We start from the raw sequence: 12,979 nt of genomic DNA on the forward strand, positions 1-12,979 counted from the left end.
GTCCATGTGCTTATCTCATTTGATGTATTGTCTAGGCCATGTCGCCTTTTATGACCGGGTTTGGCGATATTATATCAACGGCTGTGTGACTTCGAAGTATCCACAAATCTTGTTCATTTCTCTTCCCCAAATATTTTCTACATACCTATTAGGACTGTGACTCGTGCTGCATGTCCAGCCTTATTATGATTTTGCCTCCCTGCTCCACTGCCAGATAGATCTACTCACCTACTTCCATGATCCTCCATCCAATTCACGATACTTATAGCATGGCTCAAGACCAGCACACTAATCTCTTTTCTGCATGCCCGATGGAGACCATAAAGACAGCACCCTGAACTTTTATAATCCCCCGTAAGCCCCTCCCCTAAGAAACAAAAAGCTTAAACCAGGCTCCCCACTCCCCTGCACAATCCAGACCAGAGAACCAAACCCTGAAAAGGAAGGGGGTAGGTAGCGTAGGGTGCGATGGAAGTGCTTCAGATGAACCACAATCCACAATCCACATGCATGCAATTCCCATCAAGCAGGTGATGTTTTCTCTTGCCCTTGAAGATGCAGCCCCCCGCCTCCGCGCTCCAGGGCTCTCTACCTCTCTACCTCCCTACCTCCCTTCCTCTCTGGTAACTCACGCACGAAAGCACACTCCGCTTCGTAACAGTTCCCTGCGTACAAGACACATTTACAAGAATCACGGGCGAAGGCAAACGCACTGGTAGGAGGGCGGAAAGCAAAGATCAAACAAGCTCAATGGAGGGTCATGACGTGTTTTGTGGCATGATCGTTCATGTCATGTCATGTTCATGTCCATGTTCATATTTATATTCATGAGGAGAAGGAGAGGGAAATGGGGGTGATAGTTATATAGGACAAATATAGGGTACGGATATGGCCGGTGTGACGGTGGGATTTGGGAAGTTTTGAGGGAAGATTTTGCGTAGTCGCTGGATAGATTTGGTGGAGGCTGATCGTTACGCATGTCGTTCTGATGAGGGCGAGTGGTCGGTCTACCTGGGTGAAGGTTCCAGTTGCAAGACCTCCCGGCACGAGTACTGAATTCGGGAGGGATGAGTGAGGGACGAGTGAGGGAGAGGGCAGAAAAGTTTAGATGGGGAAACTGATCGATTGACTGAGGAAGTTGATGAAAGGAAGAGACATCACACAATTATATGATCAATCAGTTTCAGTCAACCCAACCAACCAACCCATGCCAATCACCCGATCAATGGAAATCAATCAATCACTCCGTTTCTTCCCATCCCCCGCCTCCCCGACGGTTCCGCCCAGCTCGTCCGGCCCATCCTCCGTATCCCAGTTGTCCACGGCGTTCTCGTCCCAGTTGTCCACCTCCTGCTCCAGGTTCAGCACGCCGGTCTCCTGCGGGCCGAGGCCGTCGTGGTCATCCTGGTGGTGGCCCCCGGTCAGACCCAGCTCGACGTCGTCATCGTCGGCGCCGTCGCCGCCGCCGAGGCTGCCGAAGCGGGCCTTGCGGCGCCGGTCAAGCATGCGGCGGTGGTACCAGCTGCACAGGCCGACGGCGCCCAGGCTGCCGACGATGTTGGCGAGGAGGTCGAAGGGATCGAAGGTGCGGCCGTTGGGGAGCAGGCCCTGGACGATCTCGGAGCCGATGCCCAGGACGAGGGTGCACACGACCAGGGTCAGATGCAGGGTGCGGCGGCGCGAGGTGTCCGGGATCCAGTAGAAGACGAGCGAGAGGAGGAAGAAGGTCAAGACGTGCAGGAGTTTGTCATTGGGTTGCAGTTGCGACGGTATGCTGGACGAGTCGCTGTGGGGGAGGAGGCCGATGTAGGCGGCGAGAATGAGGAGGAAGACGAAGGCGCCTGTTTCGTGGTGGATTGGGTTAGCATGGCTGAAATAGATAGATGCATGGAGTGGAGTGACTAGGCAAATGTTGAAGTCCCGACTATCTCCGGATCACTTTGTGGGTGGTGGATCGAGATAGCTTGGGAAATTCAACGGCATGTTTGCCCGGATCGGGATGTGGGAGAGAGCAATCGATAAGAAGATAGAATGGGGGAAGAGGGCAAATACTCACCCGCAAAAGGATAGCGGATTCGCATGATGAGGAGAAGTAGGGAGGTAGAGGATCAAGCAAAAATGGTGGACAGCGACCCGAGCTGGCTGGGAGGAAGCACGGAGGTTGACGGAGTGGTGGTGATGATTGATAGACAACTTGAAGTTCGCTAACTGCCGAACTGGTGATGCAGTTCCGAGAACGTCATGTGCTCCAGCTTGCCTGCTTGCTTGCTTGCCATACAGTCTCCGTATTCGGTGACGATACGGTAAGGTTAGATCAGGCCGTCAGGCATCCAATCCCGTTGCTTTCTGGCAGTTGCTGTTACTGCTGTTACTTCTGTTAGTTACTTTCCCATCCATCCTCAATTGCTTGCTTGCTTGCTTCAACACTTCTTTCCTCTTGACCCAAATAGCATCACAGACAGTCAATGATACAGAACACACACTTATACATTTCCCACAGCTGTTGACATTCTCTCTTTGTGTTTTGATTCATTGACCTGTCTACTATATCATTATCCTTATCCCTCCCTCCCGTGAACAGCTTAGTATCAGAACTGCGCGGTTGGTCTAAACCTGCGGCGGCCGCCGTTCCGCCTTTCACGGCTGCTGGAACCTCACCTCATCCCGTTCGCGCAGAGAACCTCGTAACTGTACGGCAGGCGCCCTTTGCTTTCTTCCATCAAATTTCGCGACCCTGCCATCACTTTTGGCTCTTGTTTCATCGTCCTTCGCTTCTTCGCGCTCGTTTTTGAATCTCTATGTCGTTTTCCGCCGGTCTCCCCGCCCCGTTCTTCCCTCGCCGGACTTGATATTCCCCCCAGCCGTGGAGAAACGAGCAGCAGCAGCCCCCCCCCTCGCCCGCGCCCCCAGAATCGGGGTTTTGGAGCGAGCATGTCGCTCGGCCACCACCACGCCTGGCTACCCCCGGGCCATCTGCGCCCTCCCGACGACCTTCATGATGCGCGGTCGGCCAATGGCTATTCCAGATCTTTTTCCGGGGCTCGCACCCCCCAGTTGCGCGCTTCGGCCGATGCCGACGGCCTGCACGCGGGAACTTTCATATCCGATGCTGATCTGGCACCCGACGATGACCCACGTATCGCCATGTTTCGGGACTTGTACAAGCGCAGCGAGGCGCAAATCAACGATCTTTTCGCCAACCAGAAATCCGCCGAGGAGGCCGCCCGCAGCGCGGTCGCCGATGCGGAGGAGACTCAGACTAAGAGCCAACGCGCCGACGAGTCAGCTCCGCCTCCCGCACCCGCCAAGAAACCCGCGAGGAAACTCGACGATGACGACTACGACGACTACGACGACGACGACGACGACGATGACGATGATGAGGCCCCATCCCCTCCCAAACCCAAGTCCCTCGGCACATCTCACGACCCGAGCGGTCTCCCGTCGCCCAGTCGGCCCTCCAGCGGCTCCGTGTCGGCCGTCATCGAAGCGCGAAAGGAAACTAAGAAAGAAACCTTGGAGGATATCCGCAAAAAGCTAGAACAAGATAAGAAGGCTACCGAGGAGGCCGCGAAACGGAGCTTCCATACCCTCTTTTATACCCTAGAAAATGATAGAGATGCCATGCTGGACCAGCAGCGACTGGAAGAGTCAGAGCGCCAAGTCGAGGCGGAGATGTCGGGCCAGGCCAATGCAGGCAACAACCCCAATTCCAACTCCAATGGGTACGGCTCGCTGAGTAGCGCCAACCTGGGCGCCTCAAGCCTGACCCTCAAGAATCTGATCGCGCGCATTGACATGAAGCGCACCATGGTGCAAGCTTCGGATGCAGAGCTGCGCAGCCTGATGAGCGAAGTTCGGAAGAATCGAAGCAAGTGGGCCAGTGAGGACAAGATCGGTCAAGAAGAGCTCTATGAGGCCGCCGAGAAGGTCCTCAGTGAACTCAAGGCCATGACAGAACACTCGACGGCGTTTTTGACCCGTGTCAACAAGCGCGATGCGCCTGACTACTACACGAGTAAGAACCCTCTGCTGTCCTGCGAACGGATCGCCGCTCTCAAATATGCTAACCCCTATTGCAGTTATCAAGCACCCCATGGACCTTGGCACTATGACTAAGAAGCTCAAAGCCCTGCAGTATAAGTCGAAGCAGGAATTCGTTGACGATATCAACCTAATATGGTCCAATTGTTTCAAGTACAACACTAACCCCGAGCACTTCTTGCGTAAACATGCATTGTATATGAAGAAAGAAACTGAGAAGCTCGTTCCCCTCATCCCGGAGATTGTCATTAGAGATCGGGCTGAGGTGGAAGCAGAAGAGCGGAGGCTCCAGCTCGCCGAGATGGATGGCGCAGATGAGAGCGACGATGAGCCCATCATGTCGTCCCGAGGAAGGAAGGCGCCTGGCAAGTCATCGAAGAAGGGAGCTGCTCCTGTGCGGAATACCCCCAGCGGATCGGAACCTCCTGCGGGTCAATCCTCTCAACCACCTGCGCCTGTACGGTCGGATTCAGACACCGCGATGGAAGGCACCCAGAACGGCTTTCCCACGCCGCCTCCCGGGGGAACGCAAACCCCATCGGATCCTGCTGGTGTTGGCGCCGGTGTCCAAGGAAGCCAGGGTGATGCCATGGAGATTGATGGGTTAATACCTTCGAACAACAATATCCTGACCGCCTTACCGGCGTCTGGCGTGGAGTCGGAGGACCCCGAGTATAAGGTCTGGAAACAGGTTACGAAAAAAGATCGTGCTGTCATTGCCGCGGAGCGACATCGCCTGTTCAAGGGCGACAAACTCAACTCCGAGGAGCCGGCCCTGCTTAGGACCAAGGCTGGCATGAGACGGTGGCTGAGAAACCAGATGCAGATCAATGCCGAGGGCGACAAAGCCCGCGAGTCGACCGCGCAGGGTATGGACCCTGGTGCAGCGGGTGAGACCCTAGCCGAAGGAATCGAGGTGGACGAGGATCGAGTGATTCCTGATTATTACGACGTAATGTCGGGCGTCCCTGACTTGCCTCCACATTTGTCTTGGAAGGAAGACTCCGATGGCAACATTGTGGATGCCTCTGAAGAATTCTTGCGCGTGCTGCCGTCAGGGTCTTTTACTCAACCGGACAGCAAACTTTCCCGCAAGATGGATGCGAACATGCGTCAAATGCAGGAGACCCGGAAGGTGTGCTCGAAGATCGGCATTGTTAAGCAGATGCAGCTGCAATCTCAGGTGAGTAACCCTTAAGACTTTACAAAGATCACGGGTCCTGATGCGCAGCAGATGTACCAAAACCAGTTCCAGAAATATCAGCCTGAACCGTTTGTTGAACACGATGTTCCCGCGCATGTGATGAATGACGGGGGCCCGGTCATTTCTCCGTGGGTTTGCAAAGCAGCCCTGCAGCGCTCAGTAGCGAAGATATTCTATCACACCGGTTTCGAAGAGTATCAGCCGTCAGCTCTAGACGCAGTTACCGACATCGCCTCGGATTTTTTTCAGAAGATTGGAGAGACTTTGAAGTCATACATGGAAACACCAAAGCTTCCTGCGACCGAGTCTCCAGAACCGAACACAGCGCCGCAATGGAAACGAGCATATACGGAACCGGAAATGGTCCTCCATACGCTCTCATCTGTTGGTGTCGATGTGGAAAGCCTTGAGTCTTACATCAAGGACGACGTCGAACGTCTCGGGACTAAGCTTTCAACAGCCCATGATCGTCTTCGGTCGTTGCTATCCGAGCTTCTGCGACCTGCCCTTGCGGATGGCGGCGAAGATGGCTCCAGTGCCTTTCAAGACGGAAGCGAGCAGTTCATTGGCGGTGACTTCGCCGAAGATATTGATGAAGACTTCTTCGGATTCAAGGAGTTGGGGCTGGACAGAGAGTTTGGGCTGGCTACCCTTAGTGTTCCGCTTCATCTTCTGCAGAATAGGATGTACAATGCTGCCCAGGCCCAGAACACAAGGTGCGTGTTTTTTCACTTCTCCCCAACTGAGACACTCATGCTGACATTGTCATCAGTGCTGCACAAGCTGTCACGCTCTTTCCCCCGCCTCCCGCTTACCCTCGCATCACGTCTGAGACATTGCCTTCGCAAATTGGTCTGGTACAAGGGTTCCTTGGTGCCAAGTTGAAGACCAGTAACAGCGAGTCTTTAGTCGAGGATCTGGAGCTTCCTCCGAAACAACGACCTACGGCCGCCCGACCTCGTCTTCCTGCATCCGGCAAAATCCAGCCACCTGCAGCAGCTTCCGGTCTCACCACCAGCCCCCAGAAGCGACCTCTTCCCCCCTTTGCTGCAGGCCAACAACCCGCCTCCAAACTCGGGATGTCGGAACCCAGTAAGAAGAAAGTCAAGAAAAACAGCGGGGCCAGCATCGGGGCTTCTGATTCTGTTGTAGAAGGAGAGGAGTCATTGCCGGGTGTGGATGGCACGAAAGCTTCAGCCACCACAGCTGTCAAGCCCAATACCGCTGATGAGCCTTCTGTGGATGCCACTTCTGACCTAAGTGGCAAAGGGGACATGGATACTGGGCCTGATGGCGTTGGCGCGGAAAGCGTCGACAATGCTGCACCACTGACGAACGGAACGGTGGCTGGTGATGCGTCATGAATTGTTATGATGATCATTGTATAAGACCCTCCTTGAGTGGTCTCTCGTTCAACCTTTTTTCTGGGCTCGGGTGATTGGCGGGTGGGCACAAGGTCGGTTTTGGAGATTATTTGTAACTGTAGCGTTTGCCATTTTCACTTCTCGTCCTTTTCTCCTTACCTCTTTACTATTATACCTGGCATGGTGGACCCTTTTCCCTTCGTGATTTGTCTTCTTTCTTGAGTATATCTTTCACCTTGACATCTGACAGCATCGCTCTGTCAATCCTCTTTTCCTTTTCTTTCTCTGCTTCCCCGTCCTTTTTGTGATTCTTGGCTGTGCTCAGTGTGCGATAGGCGCGTGTTTTCTTTTTCTTTACTCCAGAAGACTGGAGTGTGAGAGTGCAGCAAAGGCAACGGAGGGACCAGCGAATCTAAATCTAAAAAGTGAATCCAAACATCTTTTTCAAGGAACGAGACCTGTGCACACCAGGATCCTGCTGGCATTGGCGTTAGATTTGACTCCGGGTCCTACAACCGACGGACATGTTTCAGGCCAACCACAGTCGATAGATCAATTCGATTTTGTCCTTGTCACCGGTTTCTTTTTGGGTGTGCGAGTGGTTACACCAAGTCTTCGATGGGCGCGGTGGCACAAGCCCTAATTCATCCCGTCGGTTTCCTCCTCGACTCAACTGCAAGGATGTTCGCAGAGCTTTCTAAGACAAGACGAAAAGCACTCAACGTGTCCAATTCACATACTTAACCCACTCTCACTCTCACTCCTCTAAGACAAGAGGAGGAGAGTCGGGAGGGAATCCCTGACGCTGCAAACGAACGAACGACCCAGCCCTTCACCGGCCCGCCCTGCTGCGGTTGGACTACGCCCTCCCTCGTATCTTCAAGACAATCGCTGCCCTCTCCCGTCATGATCCTGGAGTTTCTTCTTCGTTCAGCGTCAGCGATGGAGGACCTCGCCAGGAGAGAAAGAGCATAGACCCCCGGGACCTCCGCGTCCTGTTCCATCCATCCATCCATCCATCCCCAAGCACCCCAGGTGTCCAGCAGCGAACGAATGCATCAACCAGATAAACAGGGAACGGGTACACGCATCATCCCCGGAAACCACGCACAAAAGCACGAACCAGAGAAGACTGGTACCGGAGTGTGTCTAAAGCCTAAAGCCTAAAGCCATACCCCGAGTCTCGACCCTCTGGCTCGTGCTGGAGCATGCATCTCCATTCCCGGAACTTAAGAACTTACAAAAGTCCATACCTACCGGCAGCGTGAAGTCCCCACCTGCAATCTATCGCCGAGCCCGACAACAGATAATATAAACCTGGAATAATTGGTAAATGGTAACCGAGTAGATCCTATCCTCCCTTCAAACCTTTCCATATTCCCAGAGACCGAGGAAAAAGAAAAAAGAAAAAGATAATACGCTCGCTCGTTCCCTCAATCATGCTCGGTAGCATGCGGAGGTACTGCATGGTACTGCATTTGGTGGTCTTCTTCGACTTCGACTGCTAAGCTGTCTGCCCCTTCGTCCATGTCTCTGGAACTACTGGAACTACAACTGTGACTGCACCGGGAGTGATGATCCACCCTGTCCGGTACATAGGTCGAGAAGCCTGCGCTCTAATTTCTTCGTTTGTAGGCAGAGCCAGAAAGACTAAGTATGAAGCTGGGATGGTCGGTCTGTGCGCCGACTCCGCCATTCCTTCTTCTTTCTCTGGTTTCCTTCTGTTGCTTCAGTTAGGTCCCTATCACTACCACCCCCCTGCGTGCGTTTGTCCTCGAGAAAATGATCGGGTGGCCCGTTGCGCGTTGTCGTGAGTAGGCTGTTTCAATCCCGGAACGATTCGTTGGGACTATCATCTCCGACTGTTGGTAGGGAATAGCGGATTCAATTGCCCCGGGACTGGAGCCTGCAGCCGGATTACGGTGGATTGCATTCAGACTACGACCGGCATAGGTGTCGATGTTTTCCAGGATTGTCACCCTGATGACTATGGCCCCGTAAGCGAGATCGTTTGTTCGGAAGGACGTTGTGTAACCTACCTGCCGGCAGCCCAGCCCCTAAAGATGTCGGCCATTCAGAGCCCTACAATGGTCAGATCCTGCTCTTCTACCTACGAGCAAAGACAATGGGCTTGAAAAGCTTCGATTGTTCAATCAGGCAATTCTGATGGCCGATTCCTGGATGCAGCTACGCCTCTAGTCAGCTGGCCCTGTCATTCAGACCCGTCCAGTCTCGGAGGACCGGTCAGTTCCGATTAACTAGGCAACTTGCCGACCTGAAGCTAAGCACAGTCCGAGTCGCATCACATAAATACAAGATAGTAAAAAGATCATCCAAGTCATGTTTGACTGGGTAAAAACTGCAAAGAGAACCTCTCTCGTCCGACCCTCCAACTCTCCACCCCCAATGCCGTTAAAAACCATCTCAAGGTTGCAAAGTCTCAAATGTACCACATGGTGAAAGGAAGTCTGTTGGAATTGCCCACCATAGGAAGCAGTCTGGGATCGACAGGGCGCTTCTCAGGCTTCGGGTTCGTGAGCTTCACGGTCGGTCCGCTCTGGGGGCCCGAACTCGAAGACACATCCTCGTGGTTCCTCGCACGAGCTGCGATCAAATGCGCATAATAAACCGCCGGATCTAAGAGAATTAGTGTCAAAGACAATGGAAATGGCAAGGGGTAGTCAACATACGCAGCGAAACCGAGGTAGTCGAACGCATGTACTGATAACAGTGGTCGTAAATCAAATTCTCGAGTTCATGAGACTTGTGCCCAATCTGATCCAAGATCACATGGTAATGCACCGGACGAGATGTACCCTGGAGTGCAATGTGGGAGTAGAGCAGAAAGTCCCAATCATGAGGGCTAGTCACATCTTTTTCAATCAAAGTACCGGGCAGTGGGTTGCCGTTCTTATCCGCAGCGTTGCGGTCACCGGGTCTGGGGAAAGCCCGCAGATGGTGGCGTTTGTTCGCAATGACGACGGTGAATTTGCCGGTCCATCTATCCTGGGTAAGCTTCATGAAGATAGCTTTCATATCAAACACCTCCGATTTGAGGACCTGTTCAAATTGGCCGGTCGAGACACCATCGCGAAAGTAATAGACATGCTCGGGGGCACGCCCTTGTCCAACGGTAGACATCCATTCACGGATCAAAGGAGTAAGCATAATTTCAAGATTGGCACGGTTGATAATCTCAACACGATCCCCGTTAGCCTCGCAAGCACCGAAGTATCGACCGCCGAAGTTGTCCATGCAAACAGAGACAGCGGCCATGGAGGGTGACCAAACGCCCATTGGGGAGTGTGTGACATCTGCTCCGATAATCATGGAGTTGGGCCGGAGAGTTGCGCCCGGAGTCTTAGAGACCACACGTGCTGTAGTGCCACCAAGTTTTGCATTCACCTTCATCAGGACGTTGGAATAGTACTGTGGGTTTCCCTTCATAACGTGAGACGCAAGCACGCATTGAGACGGAATACCAAAGCGACAGTCGCAAGACTTCTTGATGCGGTGATACGCGAATGAATCCTTGTTGGGGACAACAACCATCAGAAGCTGGGGAATCTGCTTGCCGCACTTGGCCATGACCGTGTCATAAAGCTTCTTGATTGCTTCACCAATATCTTCCTTAAGTTCGACAACGACTGGGCGCCGCGCCACTTGCCCGCCATGTCCCGCATAGGCTTTCATGAGACCGTCACAGAAGGCTTCGACCTGAGCTTTGTTGGCAGCACCACGCTTGCCCACAAAATACCCCACACCCCAGGCCTCGAGGGCGCGTCGGTTTGGCTGGTAGAATTTCTTGCCACGAAGGTCCCAACGGCCGTTTGTCCCAGGGTTGTGACGCTGATTGCTGCCGAACTGAATATCGGGGCTAGGGAGAAGACGAGCTTTGCCCCGGATCATGTTGTTATCTACCTGGAGACCGAAAGCACGAAGAACAGGGTCAGTAGAATGATCCATCATCTTCTTGTTACCCAGAATCGAATTGAGTCTCTCGGCTGGACGAGAAGCACAATATCTGATCATGGCCGAAGTCTGATACTCATTCAGCTTCCAGGGATAGCGAGTAAAGCCATGAATCGTGAGGAGCTCCATGGGGTAAACAACCCCCTTCTTGGTCGTTTCCACCATAGGGAGTTCGGGGTAATCGAGGAAAATGTTGTACCGCTTCTTGAAGTACTGCTCGACACTCATGCGCTCGACCTTTCCGGTTGCCTTGTCCTTGATGTCCAGCATATACTGGCGGGCATTACCATTGACGAGGCCTTTGATGGTGAAGTTGACCCCGGTGCAGGGACAGCCCCTGTAGTGGGCTTGCACCACGAGCTTTCTCACCTTGCGATGAACCTCAAAGAAATGTGGAGACTCAGTCGTACCGCCATGCTTGTCTGAAATAGGCGCACATTTGTGCACAACCTCCTGGATATCTCTGGCATCAAGTACAGCAATTGCCAACTGCATCACACCACAGCGAGACCAGAAACAAGTGTTGGAGACGTCGATGTTCACGATAAGTCCACGGCCCTATAAGGAGCATAAGTAGGCGAAGCTAAGAACAGTAAGAGTGGATGAGCTCACCAAAGCAGGACGAATAGCCTGATATACACCCTTGAAGGCGTAGACACACTGACCCAAATCCTGGCAGGCTCCTTCGGGGTCGAAGAACGAGCGTTTGATTGCCACGTACTTGGTGGATGGATGTTCGCGTAGGACGTGATCAAGGAAATCTGTGACATTCATTAGCTCTTGACCGTGCTCGGCAAAAGGGTCTACTCACTCAAAGCCTGCAGGACATTCTCCGACATGACGGTGCGTCCCTGAAGCCACATGTTCAAGGCCGAAAGATCGACGGCTTTGGTGGGTCGTACAAGCAGACGGAAAACATTGGGCTTAGTACCCTTGGGACGGCCCTGCTCAGCGTCCAAATCGACCATGATGTTGATGCCATCCTTGTAGTCGTTCAAGGTCCTGATATACAGTCAGTCAGGCTGCACACGAGGACGCGTCGCAAAACATACCAAGCCAGTTTCTGGCCATCAAAAATGATGCCTCTAAGGGCGGCCTTCCTAGCACTGGAATCCCAGACCTTCTTGATCACGGCATTTTTCTCAGCGCCGTTGCCGATTTGGACCTAGGTTGACTGTGAGTATGGCATGCTAGTATGGGTTTTGGGCGGCCTAGACTTACATCGTACTGGAAAATCTTCCTACTCGGAAACTTGAGGATCGGATAGGCGTTCAAAGTGACCTCGATTTCCTTTCCCGTGGTGTTGAAGGCCGGGCGAGGCACGGTCTCGCATGGAATTTTGTACTTTTCCATCTCCTCATCAGTACGGATTCTCAGGTGGCGGAGACCATCTGGAAGCTTGTCGATGGCTTCCAGATTCTCCATCTTGAACAGCAACTGGAGATCAAATAGGAAATCGGATGGGGTAGGGTAGAGAGATGAGGCTAGGAAAGTGGAGTGTGATAGAAGGAGGTAGCTGTGTGTCAAAGGCAAAGGGAATTCTGGGTAGCTTAGGAAAGACGAAAGTAGAAGACGAAGCTCAATTTTTGGGAAGATGTAGATACGAAAGGATGATGGAGGATGGAAGGAAGAAGACGAGAGAGAGAGAAAGAGCGAGGGTAGAGGGCCCTTAAATAATGGAGGTAGAACAGAACCAGGGCCTGTCGCTCAGTGAAGCAATAAAAACCATTCAAGAATCTGTTGGCAAGCATGGTGAAGACCAGCTGTCATCAATAGGAGATAGACAGCATGTGGTAAATATCCAGAAGGATGAATGGGGTCATCGACCAGGAGCCACAGTGAATAGTATAGAACCAAAGTAATTCAAGGCTATTTCCCTTGGAGAGAATGAAAAGCGTACCATAATCCGAAAACTGAATAGAGAAATACCAGGGGCGGTGAATACAGGATTCGGAGGAAAAGGAAGTGCAACTATCTAGACCATGTAAAGACTAGATGATGCAGAGTGAATACGGAGACCAAAGACAGAGTGGATGGGAGCAACAGACAGGACAGACAAAAAGTTTTGGAAAGATACAGCATCGTCGCGACTATCACCAGGCCTATCATTCCCAGTGCCACGACTGACAGCAACCGTTTGATTGCAAACACCTAATAGGAGATAAACATACCAAGTGGTTAACATTGTATGCTCCCATGGGCAGATCAATGTTCCTGCACATGTCTGTGGCCAATTTCGGCTTCTCCAAGGCAGGATCCGCCAACGGGCCAGAGCTATGGCTCGCCATTTTGTTGAACAGAATTACCGATGTTGGACGGTTATCCGTTTGCTCCTGCAACTCGACCTGTCAGCCAAACTGTTACGCAGCATCAAGATCAAGGTATAAGGAATTTG

At 52.7% G+C, this 12,979-nt stretch overlaps 3 protein-coding genes across 3 annotated transcripts; 1 reads left to right on the forward strand and 2 right to left on the reverse strand.

Moving 5' to 3' along the window:
* Positions 1–1,236: 1,236 nt before the first annotated feature.
* Positions 1,237–2,081, reverse strand: BO82DRAFT_406873 (VanZ family protein; the record flags this gene model as incomplete). The annotated part of the gene is made up of 2 exons (XM_025639603.1): positions 1,237–1,841; positions 2,057–2,081. 2 exons carry the CDS (start codon positions 2,079–2,081, stop codon positions 1,237–1,239), a joined length of 630 nt encoding a protein of 209 aa, XP_025486925.1.
* A 354-nt stretch (positions 2,082–2,435) lies between these two features.
* Positions 2,436–7,049, forward strand: BO82DRAFT_321188 (SAGA histone acetyltransferase complex subunit SPT7). The gene is made up of 4 exons (XM_025632732.1): positions 2,436–4,018; positions 4,083–5,227; positions 5,279–5,964; positions 6,021–7,049. Exons 1-4 carry the CDS (start codon positions 2,932–2,934, stop codon positions 6,610–6,612), a joined length of 3,510 nt encoding a protein of 1,169 aa, XP_025486926.1. The 5' UTR covers positions 2,436–2,931; the 3' UTR covers positions 6,613–7,049.
* Positions 7,050–8,751: 1,702 nt separating this feature from the next.
* Positions 8,752–12,009, reverse strand: BO82DRAFT_346438 (putative eukaryotic translation initiation factor eIF-2C4; the record flags this gene model as incomplete). Its single annotated transcript, XM_025633754.1, has 6 exons — positions 8,752–9,249; positions 9,303–11,142; positions 11,197–11,345; positions 11,396–11,586; positions 11,637–11,749; positions 11,806–12,009. The coding sequence occupies 6 exons, from the start codon at positions 12,007–12,009 to the stop codon at positions 9,053–9,055; spliced, it is 2,694 nt and encodes an 897-aa protein (XP_025486927.1). The 3' UTR covers positions 8,752–9,052.
* Positions 12,010–12,979: the final 970 nt, after the last annotated feature.

Source organism: Aspergillus uvarum, assembly GCF_003184745.1.
Source record: "Aspergillus uvarum CBS 121591 unplaced genomic scaffold BO82scaffold_79, whole genome shotgun sequence".
Lineage (NCBI taxonomy): Eukaryota > Fungi > Ascomycota > Eurotiomycetes > Eurotiales > Aspergillaceae > Aspergillus > Aspergillus uvarum.